We start from the raw sequence: 20,981 nt of genomic DNA, 5'->3' as shown, positions 1-20,981 counted from the left end.
TTTTGTTGTGCTGTGCTGTGTTTTGCTGTGCTGTGTTTTGCTGTGCTGTGCTGTGTTGTGTTGTGTTTTGCTGTGCTGTGCTGTGTTGTGTTTTGCTGTGCTGGTAAGGGTATGTCAGGGTGTGAGGGTGAGGAGGTGTGTGAGGGTGAGGAGGTGTGTGAGGGGTGAGGGGGTGAGGGCGTGAGGGTGAGTGTCTCCAATGAATGTCACTGCTTCGCCTTCTTTGAAAATGTTCAGTGCTGCAAATAGAGCATGCCACCGTAATTATCACAGCATGAGGCCCCAAAGTGATAATTATCACAGCATGCAGAGAGCCGCCCCACGCTGCTGGAGCACTCAACTGCACATTAATTATAGTTGAGTGCTCCAGCAGCCTGGGGCGCCTGTTGACATGCTGTGATAAGTGGGTCTCATGCTGTGATAATTGTTGCGGTGCCTGAGGAAGTGGCGACTCCTGCTGGGATAATTGGTCTTGTGGGCCTCAGGAAGTAGAGTTTCATGCTGGGATAATTGGTCTGGCGGGGCTTGCAGCGCCTGACGTTCAACAAACGTGCACAAGCTGCTCAACCTTGAAGCTCGTTCACAGACCTGGGTCGGCTCGTGCCCAGGTCTGTATCGGGCTCGTTCACAGCTGTTACTCCCTTGACAGGGAGGAAGGTGACTATAGTCTCGCTGGCGGGAGCGCTTGGCGCTCCAACGCCAGCTCGACCTAATAACCGAAATCAGTTTACAGTCCCGCAGAGATCATAGAATATCCTGAGGACCCTTCTCCAATTCATTATAAATCTGGGGAGAAAAGGGAGAGCAGGAATAAGCCAGAACAGAACAAGAACAATATTGTATTCCAAGATTGAGAGCAAATACTTGTATTGCTTAAGTTAAAATGATTTATTCAAAATCCAAAGTCCTTAAGTAGCATGTGGCACAACTGTGTTAACTGGCATTTACTCATGTAAGTGAAGACTCTGCTCACTTCAATTCTATATCTGCCTTACGTCATAGAATACCATGCACATATCTTCCTGGGAATAGGTGTCCATGCTCGAGAATGGCATCTGACTCAATTTTTAGCTTTTCTTGGTGATTAACTTTCCTCAAAATATTAGTATCCTCCATTCATTGGTCTGTTTTGTAGGGGTTTCAATCTTAAAGTCTGTTCCAAACTACAGAAGAAATAACTAACACTAATCAAGGCTTGCAACCCCTGTGTACTTGCTGTACTAATCCTCTCAGCGATGGATCAACAGGAGTTCAGCCAATAATTCGGAATCCTTCCTTTACTTGAAACTCCCTGGTACCCAGACCACTCCAAATTATAAATGCCAATATTTAGTACTTCTCCCGGGCTGGGTCTGCCACAGCACCCCTGTGATATGGCAGTTTCCAAATCCACCAGCTCACATGATTTTTCTTCCTATCGCAACTCAGTCTGAATGGTGGCCTGCCATGAGTTTCAAAAATTACTATTCCCATTCTTTTGTTTGCTTTATAAAATCCCTCTTTGCGTCTGCATAATTGGTTGTTTATATAATTTATCATTTCATCTGTATTTTATTTGCTTATGCCACTCTATTGCTAAAATTCCTTTTGAATTTTGTTGATATACAAAATTTAGTTTTATGCTGATTATAATATAACTTGGACATATTCTCATATTATCCTCCTATATTAACTTTCAACCTTGAAAATGCGAGTGTGCCCTTACGGAGAGAAACACATGTTGCTTGAATACTAAAATGTCTCCTAATAAATGAGAGTAAAACATTTAAAAAATCTATCTACCTTGGATCCATTGGCTAATTGTGTATTTGTATCATAAATGTTTGAACCACAGGTTTCCATCTTTATCTCTTTTAAATATTTCTGCATAGAGGGATTTGGGGTCATTTCAGGCATTCCTGGCCATCTAAGAGACACAGGCTCCAAGAGGATACCACTGTAATTTTGCTCAGCTTTCCATACTGTGACATCTGTATGGGCAACTGTCTCTCTTTTTGCGGCCGTGTCTCAATAGCCAGAGAAATCAGGAGTGGGGACAGAGGGCAACCATAGAAGCCCCTCTTCTGTAACTATTCATCTCTAAAACCCAACTGTTCTTACTCGGTTGATAGACATCCTTATTAGGTGAGGTGCACCAATTACTTCACATGCAGCCCAAAGCCAAACTACTCCACTAAACTATGGATATTATCCCATCCAACTGAGACAGACGCCTTCTTGGCATCTAGCTGGGGATCGTCCGTTGAACCCTGGCAACATCCAAGGGTGTTTAACGTTGCTATAAAATCTTTCTAGTTTGGGTGGAGCATGTGGCAGCCATAATCCGAAAGCACGAGGCCAGCATTGTACTTAGAACCTTTTATCGATCAGGGAAAGCAGAGGCGATAGCAAAGAGTCGTCCAATCCCTTTTTGATTGGAAGAGAAAATGTTTCTTTCACAAGTGTGCGCTGGAGCTGTATCTTTAACACAGCTTATTTGTAAAGCTCCACTAGAGTCCAAGTGACTTTTTCTTAAAACAATTTATGATTAATTGAACCTATTGTCCCACCTTTTTGAGTAGTTAAATAGACGCATCTGCACTCCCATGTGTTCCTCAGTCATTTGCGGTACAGTAGTATCCATAAAAAGTCACCTTTGTGTTCTGTGTATTCAGAACCTCTTTTTATGCAGCTGTTGAAAGTATTTCTAGAACATCATATTAATATTTAGTTGGTCACAGACCAATTTCTTGGTCTTTTTTGTAATTTCAAGGTTGCTCCCTCTTAAGGGTCAGTGCTATCAACTTGTCTCATTTCTCCTTGTTTGTCTAAGAAACAGTGCTTAATTGAAAATAAATAAGTGCTAGGGCCCTCGTCATGAAGCCACTGCAGATTGCGCTACCAATTGCTCCTGCTAGCACAGCCTATGCCAGTACCAACACAACTACTAACCATCACACTCAGACAAGTGTGCCAATTCAGACTGCTGCAGGCCCCAAAAGCTTTAAGAATGGCTTGGGCAGCAATTATTGTCATTTTTAATGCAAGTTGAATTAATAAACCACTTTTGTTGTACTCATCTCTAAATCAGACAAACAGCGTCACTGTGTGGCAGACTGTCTGAAGAGCTGAGCACTGGAAACCACTGGCTCAATATAGGCACTGGTAAGGTAGGTGTTCTAGTCTATGATATACTAAATTCTGTCTAGCCTGCTCATGCCCACATCTGCATTATTTAACCCTCACTGACTGATACCCATGCCACATTTCAGAAGGTCTAGTTAAGTAATTTCTTTTTCACGCTTGTTAATTGTGTTACTCAATGCTTTAGATATGCCTGATGTCATTTGAATATATCATCCTCATCTACACTTTCTAAATCGCCATCATGCCCCACACATGGGTGCAGCTTCATCTTGCGGCAGTTACAGGTTCATGTAACCATTTAGGATCTTTGCAGCATGATGGGTTGCGACTAGTGTAAACTTCAGTGACAAGAGAACCAATCATACCCAACCCCCAAGTACTCAAAGCTGTGTCACCTATATTACTGCATCAGTTATGTTATTGTTTTTTGTTGTGCGCACAGCTACTCCAGCTAAGGAGCGTCCTGGCGCATTTGACAAGGAGGAACATGAGAAGGAACATAACACAACAGGAAGAAGCAGAATACTAGAAGGGACCACTCTAAGTTAAAAAGCACATCAAAACAAGCTGAAAACTAAAAGGGGCAACTAGAACAGAAAAGTTTTCAAGGCTTTCCGGAAAGCCATAAGATCCTCCAGCAGGCGAACTTCCACCGGAATAGAGTTCCAAGCTGATGCCGCTTTTACACTGAAGGAGCGTCCCCCCATACGGCAGAGCCTGTATCTAGGGACTACAGCAAAGGCCTGGCCTTGTGAGCGAAGGGTGCGAGTGGGGACATAAAAAGAAAGAAAGCGGGACATAATTTCAGGGCCTATGCCTCTCAAAATCTTAAAGGTCAAACAAAGGACCTTGAAGAGAATACGCTTCCTCACTGGGAGCCAGTGTAAGGAGCGAAGGACACTCGCCACCGAGCAAAATCTAGGCAGTTGCCAGAATAATATCCTATCTGATGAACATTCAGTATTTAGTGGGTGATTGAATGAGAACATAATTTCCTGGGGTGGGGTGTTGATCTCCATAGGTATCATATGGGCACACTACCTCAAGGAACACCGCAGCACCGGCATTAGGGTGATGATGGAATAGACTTTGGGGTGGAATTCTAATTTCAAGGGTCACACAAAATTTAAACCCCTCCCCAAGTGCACATGGAGTATGTAAAGGCTTGCATAACTCATAGCTACTGGTGAACAACTGTAAGGTCATATGTAATAAAGGCATACATATTTGAGACCCAGACCTTCATTTCTTGCTCAACATGAAGCTTCACATAGCTTCCTGCATCATCTTAATTCCCATACAGTGCTCTGAAATGGATCTCAGAGGGGCACCCATATTAGCGCCAGTAGAGGCTGCTAGGGACCACAAATGGTGGGGCAGCGGGGAGTGGGGAGGTTGATTAAAAAAAGTAAAGTGTACCGCTGCTGCCTCTCTTTCGTCCTATTCTGTTCCTGACTCCTCGTAGCACACAGGCTCTCAGACTCCCCAAAGCCAATCACAACGCTGCTGTCATGCTGGTAATAGTATTGTTCCTGGGACTGTTCTCCACCAGGCTGCCACACAGCTGGGTGGAGAAATGCTTAATGCGCATGACTGCTTGGCCGTGCTAAGAATGCCTGCCAAACTGGCATGTGCACCTATGGTGTCCCAACCACACCTTCCCCTGCTGGCTGCTCCTTTCTATCAGGATAGCACAGCCCTGCCCATACTGAAAAATAAAATGATAATAATATTGTGTTATTATCATTTTATTTTTCCTTTTTGCACTACTCGGAGATCAGTGGAGCGACGCTGCTCTGCCTTGACGGAGGAGCCGCCACAGAGTAAGCCCTTCAGGAGCATGCTGTTTGTGTTGCTGACCTCTGACGCATTTTTTTTGCTACAACAAGCTTTCAGCTGGAAATAAGCAAAACTCTCCTGGAAAATCTTTGCATTCACATTGTTATCCTTTATATGAACGAGATCAAACTACGCCACTCCTCAGTCCGTTCTCATTCAAAGGTATCCCTTCCTTGTATATTTTCTCATCCCAATCTGTCAGGATCGCTCCTGGAAGATGTTACTTCACACCTATATCCAACCCAGTTCAGCATTTAAAACTCACACTAGTCTGTCATTGCATGATCAGTGCACCATTACCAAATGTATCCAGAGGTGCATAAATAAAAAGTAGAACTTTTATTAATGCTTACTGTTGGAAAGTAGGGTTTGCTTTCATGGTCGGCCCCACTTTTTTGCTGGTGTCGTTATGTTTTACATACTAGTCTGACAGGGGTCCTGCTAATCAGGACCCCAGTCTCTGTGCTTCTCCGTAAATTGTACATGATGAGTACTTGGGTACCCCCCAGATTGGCTACAGATGGACCCTTGAAAGTCCCTAGTATATGGTACTAAGGTACCCAGGGCATAGGTACATCAGGGGTCCACCATGGGCTGAAGCATGTATATTATGCTAACCATAGGAGACCACTCAGATTGTGACTACACGCCTGCCATTGCAGCTTTTGTAAGCTGGTGCTAGCACCACTTGCAACAAATATACGTTTTCTTGTATCGGAGGTCACTGCACTTAAAACCTATAAGTCACCCCTAAGGCAAGCCTTTCAATCCTGAAGGTAGGGTGCTCAGTTATAAGTGTGAGGGTGTGCCTGCATGAGCAGGACAACCCTCGGAGTCCATTCTCTTGGGTTGTAAGTGCATCAGCCATTTCGATACATAGAGTGGCCATGCGTCATTACGCGGTGTCTATCTCTAAACTGGCTGTAACAAACCCTGTCGTGTTTGGTATCAAACATGTTGAAATCCTACCTGAACGCCGTATACGGTGTTGGAGGCATGATTCCATGCACTGTGAAGCTACTCTGGGAGGCCCTCAGTGTTCCCAGTACCAGTCTTCTGGATCTGGACAGCAAACTTTGGCTGCTGCCGACCAGAGACCTGATACTGCCCTCCTGCTGCTGAGCCAAGCTCGAGTAGGGGAAGGCAGGACAATAGGTTTTTGCTGTCACAGGGAGGTGTGACCACCTCCCAGACAGGACTTAGTGTATTGGGACAGTGTGGGGGTGCTTGCCAGCGCCACAAGACTGCTTTGAAGGGCACATTTGGTGCCCTCCTTGCATGCTCCAGTTTAAACCAGTTCAGGGAGCCGTTAGCTCCCGCTTTGACATGAAACAGGACAACAGACATGGCAGTATATTCACCACTGTCCAGGCCCTCCTAAGGGAGGGACCCCTGAATTGGCCCAACCCTGTCCTTGAGGTACTTAAGTGCTTACCTGTGGGTGGGTCCCTAGATTCGTTGTGAGACACATTCAGATCCAAAACCACTTTAACGTCAACCGTCTCTGCAATTTGGACTTCACTGGACTTCACTTTGGGAACCAAGACTGCAACTGGGAAGACTCCTGCTGCTCCTGGTCTCGTCCTGCCAGTCTTCTGCACTCTCTTTGCCTGTGCTCCATATAGGTTCCGAACAAGGCTTGTGGACATCCAGGGCCCCCAAGGAATCTCCCTTGGAGTGAAGCAGTCACTCTCCTGCATCTGCAGGCACCGCAACAAAGCTGACAAGTCTGCTGTTCCTGAGCTCCTATGGACATTGAAAGGTCCAGCAACGCAGGTTGTGGTTCTGCTACTCCCTCAAGGCCTGCAATGTCTTCACAGCAAGTTTAAAGCCAGTATCCCTCGTTGGAACTGCTGGAGCAGCACCCCTGTGCACCACGTCCACTTGCCGTTGCCAAGCCTTAATGACTCCTCCAGGGATCTTCGGGCTCCAAGAAGCTCCAGACTCGAGCATCTCCTGCGGCCAAGATCTTCACCTATCCTGCATCCTCTGCAAATTGGGCCTTAATCCTTTGATGAGATGCTCGGGGTCCTCTTGCGACTCCTGTGCCTCTGGCCTATGGGTCCTCTTGAGGGTCTTCTTTGGCTCCAGTGAGCTCCCCTGCTTGCTCAGGGTCTGCTCTGATTTACCTGCTCGTGGTAAGTCACTTGGACCTTGCTAGTCCCGACACTGCACCTTTTTTGACGACTACGTTGAGTGCCGTTGCCAAGGCTTGTTGAAGCCCCTACAGGACACTGACCCGCTCTTCACATCCAACATGGTACAGCTTGTGCACGGCTCCTGGTCTTCAACAGAGTCGCCTGGTCCACACAGCTGCAACTTAAAGGGCACCATCAACTCTCCTGCATCCCTGACATCAGTGGGTGTTCATCTTTTGTGCCTCCTGGTCACTCCTGATTCGCATAGACTCTGTCCTCTCTGCTTGCAGGTACCTCTTATCTTTAATCCACCTTTGGGTTCTACCAGACTCTTTCCTCTTCTTTGCCAGCAGCATCTTCTCTGAAGTCCTCCATTGTGATCTACGGCGGTTTCCGATGTCACTTCGCACCTATGCACCCGGCTTCCATGGGGTATGTATCCTGGTTCCGGGGGTATCCAAGGGTGGGGTGACTCTCCAACCTTCCATCTTCCATTGGGTTTCCCCAGGATCTGCTGGGAAAGGTCCTTCTTTAAAACTGCAACCGCGACTTACCCATTGACTTGCATTGAGTACGCGGTCATGTTCCCACACTGCACATGCACTCCTCGGCTTTCCTAGAAACTCAGCTTGGGTGGTTCCTTGGGTCCCTGACTCTTCTACGTCTTCTGGGTCCAGTCTCTTCTGGGGTCGTGGTTCGCATTTCAGTATATGGTTTGGTATCCCCCTGGAGACCACTGTGTATTTGTGCTACTTACGTATTCTATTTTCAAAGTAATTGTGTGTGTTGTGGTTATATCTCTGGGTAGTGTCAGTGAGTGTTTATAATAAATACATATTTTTATAACTACACTGTATGGTTCTTAAGATTAAGTACTGGTAAAACAAGCTGCTTTTTACACTCCTTCTGGACTAAGCCTGAAGACTGCCCTCCACAGCTACCACTTAGAGAGCTTTCTAAACTTGTCTGAGACCACTAAAATACCCATAAGGCTCTTCTGGATTAGTGCAGGGTGCTACACTTACATAAGTGAACACCATATACTTAGCCAGCCTCCTACACTTACAAATACCAGAGTTTAAATGCCCAGGGAATTTGACCAAAACTGCAGGGTCCAGAGAGAACGATCATACAGTAGCACATCTATATATTTGGTATTTATACAACTATAATTGCTTGGAGCCTGATTAGGAGTCCCTTGCTTCACTCCCAAGTCCAGGGCCCAGTGTGCAGGCACTTGTCTGAACCCCCAATCCCACGGACACCTCACCCTCCTACACCTGACCCCCATGCCCATGCGCGAGATGAGTGGTTATAGAGCCAGCTTCCAATTCTCCTTGGGAGCGAACCCCTATTGCGTATAGCTTTTTTGGTTGTGCCTGGTGTGGAATTGGCTTCACTGGCTGTATCTAACTCACCCATACACCATCCCCTTTCCCTTTGCTGGTGGGCAATTTAACCAGCACCCCCTTTCCGCAGCAAGGCCCTGTAGGGTGCCCAACTTTCCTCTATGTGCATTACACACTAGAGTCCTGTGGGATCGTGGCAACCTTAGAAAAATAAAATATAATAAATTAACTTTTAAATTTGGACCTTGAGGGGCGGGAAGAGTTTTGCCACTCTGCTCCCCCTACCCTGACCCTTTATACTTTGTTTTAATTTTGAGAACACGTGGACTGACTCCACGTGTCTTGAAATGGTGGCCGCAACATTTCTCTTTTTGTTACAGTCAGCCAGTCAGAGCGCGAGGGGAGTGAGATGGCCGACAGGTGGGGAAAAAGCACCCTCGATGAATCAGATCCCTCTATTGTTTGAAGTTGCATGGCGGTTAGACTTTCACAGACACAACTGTCCACATATCAATACATGTTTAACAAAACTTTCTCTGAAACTACTGAACAAATTTACCCCAAATCATAAAGACATGCTTTCTGGGGAAGGATCTTGCTTTCTGCCACATCTCGTGTAATTCCGTTCAGCCGTTTTGGCTTTAGTTCTGTATAAAATCCTTATGGAAATTGCATGTGAAAATCTAATTTTGAAACCCACTCTTTTTCTCCGCCCCTGCTTCGTTGAAAAATCAATTTCCTATAGTAACTGTAGTTTCCTAACAACTACTATAGCCTGGCAACCGCTGCTACGTTGTTTATATTTGTGTAATTACCGGGCGCGAGAGACGCACACATTGTCTGAGAGTATTTGACCCACAATTCTGCCAAATAGTTACTATTAAGCGAACTATTTTGGTGCAGTAATTAAATAATTATGGCACCAGTGTATGGTGCTCAAATGTCAAAACCTACGCCTTTTGCGGCCACATTTTCTTGGACTGCTGTGATTCGCTTTCATAAAAAGGCTTGCTTTTAAGACCGTATTTTTGTAAGCAGTTGAACAATGGACCCATGGGGCTTTGAAAGGTCTGTGATATTTGATGCAATCCACCTGTTCTTGTCTAAAATGTCAGTCAGCTACCAGTGTATACCGCACTCAGAAGAATATTCTTTACTGATTCATAAAGATTCACACATTAACCTGAAAGCAATGTTTTGATAGAACACAGAGGTATGAGCATCGAAGAAGGATACCGAGTATTTACATTACCAGAAGGTTTGCCTTATGTATGCAGCACTCAGGCAGAGGAACACAACATATGGCAATACAGAGCTTGCACACAGACCAGCACCTACTGATGTACGAGGACACCCATTTTCAGAAAGTCTAACTGGCATTAATGCACACAGACAAACTACTGCACATGCATCAAGGAAGGCAGGTCAACGGTCGTATGTAACCGCAGAGGGCGCAGAGTGATGTGCACAGCGGAGCACAAGATGTTGGTGTACATTGTTTTGGCTCCTATGAAGGAAAATACTACTGGGAATTGTGGAAAATCAATAAGCTCTGGGATAATATAATGTCCTCTGATAAAAATGTGTTTCCTCCATCCCCATCACCGTGAGGGGGCAAATATGACCGGAGTACTTCAAAACAACAATTTGATTTTAGGTCGATCCCTGAGGATAAGCAGATAAAGATTGCACTCGGTATGAATGCCAACTCATGCCGAGCAGATGTTTTCACTTCCGCCTCGTTAAGGGATGCAGGGAAGAGTTGACTCCTCCCTTTCGAGTGGAACTGGGAAATTGAACCATAGACTACATACAGTCAGCCTTTGTGGGAGGCCTCGATCACACCATTACTCACAAAATCACCCCTTGAGACTAGTAGGCGAGCTAGTTGTCAGCTGCTCTTGAGTATAATCCTATTATTGGAAGTTATCACTAAGACCGCCCCTATACAACGTCAAGGGTATATAGACTTTGAAGATGTTACAATATTGGCTGTCTATTTTTAGGTAGGAAAGTTGCACAGAGACAGCGCTTTTGGAGGGCCAAACCACTATCCTGAAGTCCTGGTCAGAGGCCACCTTGTACCACTGAAGTTGCTGAATCTATCCATGGCTTTCAAAACTCTCACCTCACTTAAAGACCATATACCACTGGATAACACGAGAGCACTTGTGAGAGTGTTTTGTATATTTATTGTACACAAAGAGAGGAGGCGGACTCGATCAATTCTATTCGTAAACACGTCCTTCCCTTCTTAGGAGTTGTTAAGCATGACAATCTTTCATTGCTAAATGAACACATACAGTCAAATTCTTGTATTACTTTATAGCGAACGACGATACATCGCAGTCCGAGAAGCCATCCTTCCTTGAATATTTTGAGCAAAAAGAGAAAGAGAATCAAATGAGCAGTCCAGAAAACAATGCATCGAGCCAGAGTCAGACATCATCCGGGTGGAAGGTACCCCAGGAGGGAGACTACGAATTTGTAAGTAGATTGTATTTCCAGACAAATTAGATTTATGGAAAATGCTCTTGAAAATGCCATCGACTTCTCTTTAAACTGTGTGAAAGCCTTTCCTTATTGGCATAATTCTATTGTGTGAGATCTAATACAACGCGATGACTTTGAACTAATGTAGCCTTCCTGTCTGCCGCAATAAGGCACAATTGAAATCTGTCTCCAGCTTTCCGTTTGAACAGTGGTTAGCAGGCTTGATGGGGCAGGAGTGGGTAAAGGCATTTATTTTTACTAACATTTCAGACTGTAACTCTAAAAGTGAGGGTTAATGTTGATGTTGCATTGTTGACAAGGGGACCAGAATAGTGTGATTTTATTTTCGGGAAAGTGCTTTTAGCTAAAAAAAAAAGCAACGTTTGAATATCTATCACTTAAACACAAGTTTTTTTGGCAACATTAAGTTGCGAATTGCATTTTGATGGTCCTGGTCACGACACAGCTCTGTTTGTAGCCAGAGAGGACTGTACTTCCAGGCCTGCGGTTTGAGTGTCTTCATGTTTGGCCATCCTTGTGAATTACAGAGTTTGCACACAGGCTGGGCTATCGGAGCATACACTCTGCAAGTAAACAAATCCATTTGCCCTTTGTAATAATTAAAAGCTAACGTCGAGTGCGCAGGCAGCACTTGTTGTTACCTAAATGTTTTCTTCAGTGCTTGATTACCTAAGCCTCCAAAAACACTTCAGTCACAAAGAAAATAAATTGTCAACTGAAAAACGGCCATAAATATAAAAAAATCTCTCTGGAGGGGCTAGATGTTAGTTGCAAAATAAAGAATTAGGATTCCTTTTCTCAGTAGTGTGTATATATATATATATATGTTTAAAAGGTGTGTGTCCCTGCTCCCCCAGGCAATATTCAGGCTGATTTGTTTTTGGTCAGTTTTGTGTTGGCAACTTGCCACTATATTCACTGGTCCTTTGTTTGAGCTGCACAAGCTTACAGTGAACTGGTGCTGCCATTTTTGGTTTAGATCAACATTTAAAACCCTATTTTAAAGAAATCCCTCTGTATAGAATCTTAGAACCAATGAGAACGCTTGTTATACAAATCCTCTCTTGAACATCGAAATATGCATTTTTTATGCTAGTTGCCACTCACAATCACTCAATTATGGCCAGCTTCATTTGATTTTAATTAGTGTTTTTTCGTTTGGAACAACATCTTTTCCTAAAACATAAAAGTACCATAGAAATATAGCTTTAAGCTTCAGTGAAATTGTGCTTTAGATGCAAATCAGGTTGAAAAGCTTTGGTTGTAGATTATTACAGTGTGAGAAAGTGCCTCTTTTTGCATGGTCACCCCTATTTTTAGGTTTGCCTAGACAGCACAACTGTAGCCAAACATTACATGATCAACACAAATGAGCTATCAGAGTACTGCAGGGAGAGAGAGGCTTGTGTTCCACCCACGATTTGGTTCCCCTTAGTACATGATTTGATTGGAATGAAGTTGTGTGCTTTCTCTGAAAAGTACACTTGTGTTATAATTTTTGGCTTGTGGCAAAGTTTACACTCATTACAACATGACCTAATTGGTTATGGTGGTATTATGAAATGTTATGATAAATTCAGTATGCCTGATGGACTGTTTGAAAAGTATGTTAACATCATTCCATTTAAGTTTGGTTATTACTCTCTAGGAAAGCCCGCATAGAAGGTTTTTGTTGCACACATTCTAACAGATTATTTTAGTAGCCAAGGGTTTTGGTGTTGGTTATTCCTTATAGCAAACTGGGGATATAGATTTGCTCTCTGAGAATCCTTGTTAGACCTTTTGAGGAGAGATCGTGCTTTGCTTGGCCAACTGTATTTTTGTATACCTTTTTATTATTATGACTGTGTACCTGATGGTTTACACTAAAAAAAGTGGGCCTGAGTTAGTTATGGTGTCAAGCTACAAGCCTGATTGATTTACTATGAAAAGTTGTGTTCGATGGCATAGGTCTGTTCTACTTACTATAAAAAGTTATGACGAAGACTGTAGTTATGTACATTATTGTAATTTTACTACAGTCTACCTATTGCGGGAAAGCTTAGACCCAAGACCGTAGGCCTGAGTTGGTTATGGTGACTTGACAATGATAGAATTTACATTCATGATTGTTTGGTATAAATAGTTAGAATAAACACAGTAGACCTGACATATTTACTGTGAAAAGCAAATGTTGAAGTCAATAAGCATATAAGGATGGATTGTTATTACTCTGTATTAAAGCCTGCACATAGGCATTTTGTTACATGGAATCTTGCAGATTACTGAAGTTGGAAGGGGTTTTGGGGTTGATGACCTCTTCTGACAAACTATGGGTACAGAAGATTTGCACTTGGCATTGTGAGAATCCTTGTTAGGCCCTCTTAAGACAGCTAGTATTTTGCTTTGCCAGCTATAATTTTGTATACTTTTGTAATTTTATGACTGGAAGCCTTGTGAGGAATTTTCAGCGCTATATAGTAGGTTTTGTGTTGATTAGGGTCACAAGCAGTGGTGGCCTGCACAGATCGTGGGTGTGGGAGCAGGGACGTGAGGGAGCGAGACGCAAGAAAAGCTGGTGTAATAAAAAAAAGAACTTACCTTCTTGCCGCTTCCTCGCCGCGTAGTCCCTCACTCTGACCGGAACAGGAAACACACCCAGACTCCCAGTCAGCCAATCACAACGCAATGCAGCATTGTGAATATCTTGAGCGCTGAGGTTCGGCACTCAGATGCTGACTGGGAGCCTGGCCATGTTCCCCACACACACTGTAATGCAGCCTGCGTGGAGAACATGCAAAGTGAGCATGAATGTTTGCCCAGCCCAAGACGGCTAACCAAACTTTCATGCGCACTTAGTGTGCTCACCACTCCCCCTTTCATGAGCGCATCCCCGCCTGTAAAGCTGCCAGACATCAGGACAAAATAAAACGATAATAACGCGTTGTATTATCATTTTATTTTTCCTTAACTTCACGGCTAAAAACAGTGGGCCAGCGCTTAGTGGAGGAGCCGCCACTGAATTGGTCACAAGCCAATAACAGATGTAGGCCTCACTGGTTCAGTAGGAAAAGATATTCGAGATGTTGTAGGTCGTATCTGTTTTTTGCGAAAAGTTACAACAAAGCCAGTTGCCTGATATATTAACTATCTAACACTTATGTTAAATCCAATAGGCTTTTAATGGTGCATTGTTTTTTAACCATGTTAAAGCCTGCAGTTAGATAATATATTTGGAAGCCCTAACAAGCTTTGCTGTCTGCCAGAATCTTGTAAAAGCACATAATTAAACAATATATACTTCATGGGGGGTAATAGTTCAGTTTACATCAGTCAGTCACACTCTTGACCCGAACCCTTCAACACCCGATGCCGGTATGGCCAGTCTGGTCTATAGAAGCTGCGTTCATTGTGTGTATGTCGATGCAGCACGAGCCTCTTCCTCTGATGGGCCCTGCATTCCACACAGAGGCTATTCAACCTTGCTGACGCTAAGTTTGGTGTTGAGCGCAAATTAGATGTGTAGAAGTCATGAATACGTTTTACATCTTGCGTCCTTTCTCCACATACAGGAGCTTACCACTATTCTATCAAACGTCTAGCCAATAAAACACGTCATTAAACGTGCATCTTCAATCTGCTTTTGACTCGCTGCTGCTTTTTCCTTTGGCATATGAATGAGGAAATAAAGATGCTGAGACAGAGTAAAATGCCGGATGAGGCGAGGCATGCGGCTGTCGAACTGCACCCTTCAAAGCGACAGCGCAAAGAGTACTTTAGACGCCAAAATGAAAGCTTGTCTTATAAAATCAGACATGACACAGTTATTAACGACAATTCGGTGTTTAAACCAGTGAGAGTTTATACAAAATGCTTCCCTGACCAGAGAGAAGGACCACTGTCCAATATTTGTGGCTTTGAAAATGGATGTTTTACCAATAATATTTAGGAACCTTGCAACTGCCCCTGTTGGCCCATTCTATTTGTATTTTATTGACTAACATGGCTACTTCATCTGGAGCCACATCCTTAATGTGCTTCATACACCTCTTGCCAAAATAAGGAATTAATTAGGTCTCTTCAGAGGCTAATGCATCCTTGTTACAGATTGCTCAGCATTTACTCCAGTTGCTTCTGCATAATTCAGTGACCTTCAGTGCTTTGCATTCTTATCTTGTATAGATGCACTTGATGTTTAAGATGGCTTGAACATATACTGCTCCTGTTTTGGTAATAAGAAACTAGATCTTTATACAGAGATAAATACATGTTAATATTTTCCATACATTTGTACTAGGTTGAAATTTTACTTAACTGGGCTTTTGTCATTCTTTACACTCTCTCAATGCTTGATTCACATTTTAATTTGTGATCAAATCAAGCTTGGAGCCACTGTAAAAAAAAAAAGAATAAAAAGAAACCGGTGTAAAGTAAACTTAAATAACTCATTTAGCTGGTTTTAAATTAATATTCTTGTTGCTTTACTGAATCCCCCCTCGTCTCCCCCTGACGTGTTTCCAGTTAATTGAACACTTTTTTTTTAAATTTAGATCTTTCTCAGTCAAGTGAGTTGACCAAAGAGGTTGTATTTCAAACAATACGTTTATACACAGGTTACTCTTAAAGATGGCGCTCAGGAATGGAAAATGCTTAAAAACAGATCTGCCAGGGTTTAATATACAACGGACTTTAAATAGCACAGATAATTAATTGCAAATCTACAGACAGGGACTCTTGTAGGTTTCTATGAAACAACTCTGTTAGGACTGCGCCGCTCTGTTTGCTGTTAGATGCAGTGTGCGCAAGGTGGAACATGACACATTGGCTGTTCTAGATAACAACTCACTGAAACGCATGTGAACCACAGCTAGAATGCGAAGACTGGAAATATTAGTAAAATATAGGCAAAGCATAAACTAGGGGTGCATGCAAGGATCATAGCACCTGCTTTATAAGTTCGCGAAGGAGGGCAGAGACACCTCTCTGGAATTCTGCCGTGGCAACAAACAACTTCAAGAATGCATGTCACAGACTTTCTCCATAATATTTTCCCCCAAACAGTTTGCCAAGTACTTGTTTGAGTACAAAATTGTACCGATGTAGATTCTCTTTTCATTTGCAAACTACTGCTAGCCTTCCTCTTCCCTTCTATTTCACCCTTGGAAATTGCAGGCACTGTGAATGAGAGGATTCGCTTGTCACGCTCTACAGACGAGCACATTATTGTACATAGACTCGTAGAACAATCAAATTCAGTTTGGTCACAGATTTGTAAAGTACATATATAGGGGTGTGGCCAAGATGGCGGACGGGAAGGATGTGCTTTCCCGTCCCTGCTGCAGTGATCCACGGTTGCCTGCTGATTTTAAAGCACTGGTTGAGTCCCACTTCACTCCTCCTACAGTGGCAAAGCCCACAGTTTGCTTTGAATGCTAGAGTTGGGTGCCACAGTGACGGAGTTCAGCCCATGATACGGCCGATCGACGAAGCGTAAGATGGCGCCGCACAGGTACTGAAGAAGCTGACCTGCTGTGGGGGGCCTGGAGTCGGCACAGTGCAGCGTGCACCCCAGATTCCAGGGAACTGAGCGCCACTCTGGAGACTGGAGCCTTTTGGGTTGGTCCTCTAGCATCTTTCATCAGATGTCTCACCAGCAGCACGGTGGCCAAACAGCCTTCCCCTAATGGCAAAAAGGTCCTACTGATACATGATCAATCACTTCCCCTAGCGCAGCAGGAAAGCTCTCGGAACGATATTCTCGCTGAGACACGGCCCCACAAGGAATTCATTTCCTGTGCTGAATGCGGCCATTTAGAATTGATTTCTCTCACCATTGGTCACTACCCGTGAACTTATGGCCAATTGACCGAATTGATTCCGCCAGGGAACATCCACATGGGAAGATTGAGGTGCAAAAGAGTCCACCACAATGCTTAAAATTAAGAGGGGAATATCTACACCTCCCACGTCACATATTGCGACTGCACTGTTGTGAGGTTGCCCTTCAATTCACCGTACTTCTTACTGTCCTGATGAAGACCTACATGCTAGTAATTAAATCACCTCTTGCAACAGTCTGGCCGAAATGGCAACACTGTTAAACTACCTAGCCTGGACTGATTACGGTAACCTATGTGGGGTGGTTGTTCTGTCCAGACACCACCCACTTCTGAATAAAGAAATAAAAGATTGTATACATTTCCCAGACGGGCTATTTGGCCTTGACTAAATTGGATTCTCTCATGGTCATAGCTATTGAACTAGGATTACTTTGGATTCCAGTTTTAATCCTTTCTTTCCTTTTTTCCTTATCACTTCGCACAGGAGCACTACTTGAAACACCTCTTCTCTCATTCTTCTTGGAGCAACCAATCATAAAATGAATTTGATTTTTCGTTTTGTTAATCTATCACTAATGAATTCTTTGTTTGACTGGTTACTTCAGCTTTGAGTGTGACTCATTTATTGGGTTGCTTTTGTTTGTTTTTCCGCACGACTACAGTGCAAACTTAATGTTGCATCTTTCATTGATCACGTACTAGTAGGGCCTTTTTGTTCTATGTACCACATGTTACCCAGGTCCTATGGGTCTTTCTTTTGGGTTTGTAATATTCCCCTAATGGTGGTCACATTCCAGAGAGTACTCCAGTCGCACAGAGCGATGCGCATCCTGGCTTCACAGGCGCGAGCCCCGATCCAGCGAGCTAATTGGCACCAGGACCCTTGATTCCCCCCCAAACCCTCCATGCTAAGACTTGCTCAGCTCAGTACCTGCTATTGCAGGCCGCACAGCTGTACGCTACTCCCTGGACTGTCTTAACCAGCTGAGCTCGCCCTGGGCGGCCTTCGACTAGGGAGTCTTGCACCTACCGATGACAGCGACCTGTGCTTGTCACCAAGAAGTTCAATAAGAGGGGCACCCCAGATCAACCAGACAGACGCTGGGGGTGTCATACTTGCTGCCTGCTTGGAGGGAGGTGGTACATTGCAAGACAGACAGTCTTGGTCCCCGGAGATTGTCTACGCTGCGGACTATGTGGGTCCACGTTGGCAGACCCTGGGCTCCTTTTAGGGAGTACTTTGAGCGCGACCTAGCGCTGCTGTTTGGTGCCATGGATCTTAGAGGCCCGAGACAGTCCGGTTGAATGTCGGCTGCATACCAGTGATCTCTTTCTTGGTGATGTCGATGCCCTGTGATGCTCCCCTTTGGGTGGCGGTGCTGAACTTCAACGCCCCAGATTTCACTACACCCGCCTGCTGAGCTGAAGCTTTTGAATCAGCGTAGGGGGTGCTGAGAGAAACCCGAGAATGGTTGTGCCCCCCACCCCCTCGGCATTTCCATCATCCCAGGACGTGACGTTTGCTCTCCACTGGGCTTGGCCTGCAGTGGCCAACCCCATCTACTTGCGCATCTTCTTCTTTACTAGCGTTGGTGAGGCCCCTGTGTCACCACCTTCAGGAGACCACGCTTCATTTCTTATCCAAGCACTAACCTCCCTCATGTCAGTGCCCTGCAAGAGGGGAGGTCGTTGTGCTCCCTGGGGAACCCTGGGCACAGGCACAAGAAGGCTCTGGCCGCACCTAGAAGGGAATCTTAAGGGACATGCTGTCCAAGCTGACTGGGGGAAGATCCCCTCCCCCAGTCACGAACAGCAGCCTGACTGAGAGGACAGCGATAGACCAGTGACCCTCAAATTTCAGGAGGCACTCTTCGGCCTCCCTCAGGGAAGTTCTACAAATTGTGAAGAAGTATCTTTCTCTAGACCTGAAAGAAGAGTGCAGTGAGTTGATGGAGATTGGAGACTGGGTCTCCAGCCTAGAAGACAGTGAGACAAGTCAGGACGAGGAAATTGAACAGCTCTAGTAGGAAGTGATATGACTTTGAAACCAGCAGATTGACTTACAGGCCCATGCTGAGAATCTTGAAATTGGTCACGGCGAAATAACACACGTGGGACCCCTAACAATGCTGAGGAGGCTGACATTGCAACCTGTGTAAGGGCCCTGTTTCTTCAGATCCTGGAGCCAGACAAGGACATCCATTTCGACAGGGTCCACAGAGTTGGCCCTCCACGAACGGAGAATTCCTGCCCAGCTGATATCCTAGTTTGCTGCAGATTGAGGAGCCCTCTGGGGATTCTGGCAGGGAACCCCCATGCTTAGTTATGATGAGTGATAGCACCCACCCGATCGCGCACTGTTCACGTGGTGCTCCGCACCTTATTTGTTTCAACCCACTATTCAATTTTTATCTGACTGCATTTATCATTGTTAACACATATTTTTATTCATAGTGTTTGACCATATTTCATCATTAAATTCATCATGATTATCATAACAACATTTCTTTTATGCATTTTGTTTGTCAAATGTTTTAAAACACATAGTACTATTCAACATCATAGTATTATTCAGCATTTATACATTTTCATCATTGCTCTAGTTGAGCCCAATGCATTTCGGCAACCGTGATTGCCTTCATCAGGGGCAATTCTGCAAAACAATTAAAAATAAAATGAATTGTTAGTACCGATTGTGTAGTGTGTGGGGGTCTTTTTCAATTGCTACATTGCTTGAGTGCCTACCTTTATCTATCAGCTCTAGATTGATGTGTTTTTCCAGCTGTCAAAGCGTCCAATATAAATTCTATGTAAAATGGAAAATGAAATCCTCTGAGACTGTTTATTGCTTAAAGCTGTTTAGAATCTCAAGCTTTAGGAAGTGTTACGTACCTCACTATCTCGTGGAAATTTCCTCTGAAATAACAAGCAAGCATATGTTTTAGAGTGTTCAGTCTAATGCCTTTACAACCATCTAACTTCTAGATTTAGGGAAAGATAACATACCTTGTTCTGACGATTGTTCTTACTCTATGGAAAATAGTTTAAATCACAAGGTTAATACCCAGCGTTTAAACGGGAATAATATTCAGTGTAAAGCTCGACTGTTGTTACCACCATACTATGTGGTTTTAAGATACATGTCATGTTGTTCAGAACCTAAGTCCCCTTAATTTGTTCGCTATGCCGACTGTAATTCAGTGAACACAACTCTTTCCCCTTTATGTTGTTTCGCGGCAAATGGCCTCAAATCTAAATAGATTAAACAACATTTCACATACCTGGTCTTCTTTTCTGTTCTTATTCTACAAGAAACCGAATGCCACCGAATTAGTATCAAATGGTTGAATATTAGTGCTAACCATTAAAGAATATGTTCATTAAAAGTACCTGAACGTGATTAACGGTCTCCTCCGACCCAGACTACCGCTGCCCTGTGCTCAATGCTCTGCTACACTGCAACTCCGTGAAAGGTTCATAAACTCCGTTTCCTCGTGGCGATTGCGTAGTTGTTAAAATAAAAAACGGACTAGTCGGAATTGTATACCTTCCTTAGTGCGGTTTGGTAGGCGCCATGTCAGAATAGTTGAAAACAGTGTATTCCCTGCACTTTCAAATGTTAAGCGCTGTAAAAAAATCCATGTAACCTAGTTGTACCTCGCCAAAACTTGAATAAATGCCAAATATTGAATATGAAAATGCCTAATCTCCTATGTTAAATTCCCCCTTTGTCGCTGACAAAATGCAGCGATAATTATTTTGCGCTTACGTGAATCTCACGATGATTGTCCGATCAAAATCCCAACTCAAAACTCCTACCTCCTGTGCATTATGTGTGCAACCCCGATCTAACAGCTGTTGTATGTTGTGAGTCCGTCCTTCATTGTTACATCAGACATTTACATAGTCAAAAACTCTACATCGTGGTACATTTCATCATTACTCCAAGCTGCACAATTGTTACAGGCCATGATACCTATTTCATAGCTGGACTACTATACAGTTAAACCAAATTTACACTGTGGTGTTACATTCGCCATAACGGGGCTATTACTTATCTTCATGCCAATTTCATTACCAAACTAACATGTGATTAGGCCAAATTTACTGTGTGATATTACATACTTCTCATGAGTTAATTGTCACAATCTAATCATGCGTATGTTGTAATGCTACTTCGTACGTTACTTTTTTGC

The 20,981-nt window shown here is 43.9% G+C and overlaps 1 protein-coding gene across 1 annotated transcript in view; it reads left to right on the top strand.

Annotated features, from left to right (window-relative positions):
• Positions 1-20,981, top strand: part of STK4 (serine/threonine kinase 4) — a 254,462-nt gene that overhangs the window by 195,440 nt on the left and 38,041 nt on the right. Inside the window, exon 10 of the mRNA XM_078651917.1 lies at positions 10,782-10,939. Within this exon, the coding sequence (XP_078508043.1) occupies positions 10,782-10,939 (158 nt within the window). The remainder of the gene's footprint in view (positions 1-10,781; positions 10,940-20,981) is intronic.

This window comes from Lissotriton helveticus, chromosome 7 (assembly GCF_964261635.1).
Source record: "Lissotriton helveticus chromosome 7, aLisHel1.1, whole genome shotgun sequence".
Lineage (NCBI taxonomy): Eukaryota > Metazoa > Chordata > Amphibia > Caudata > Salamandridae > Lissotriton > Lissotriton helveticus.
The sequence above is the reverse complement of the archived record's forward strand: the minus strand, read 5'-3'. Positions and strand labels throughout refer to the sequence as shown.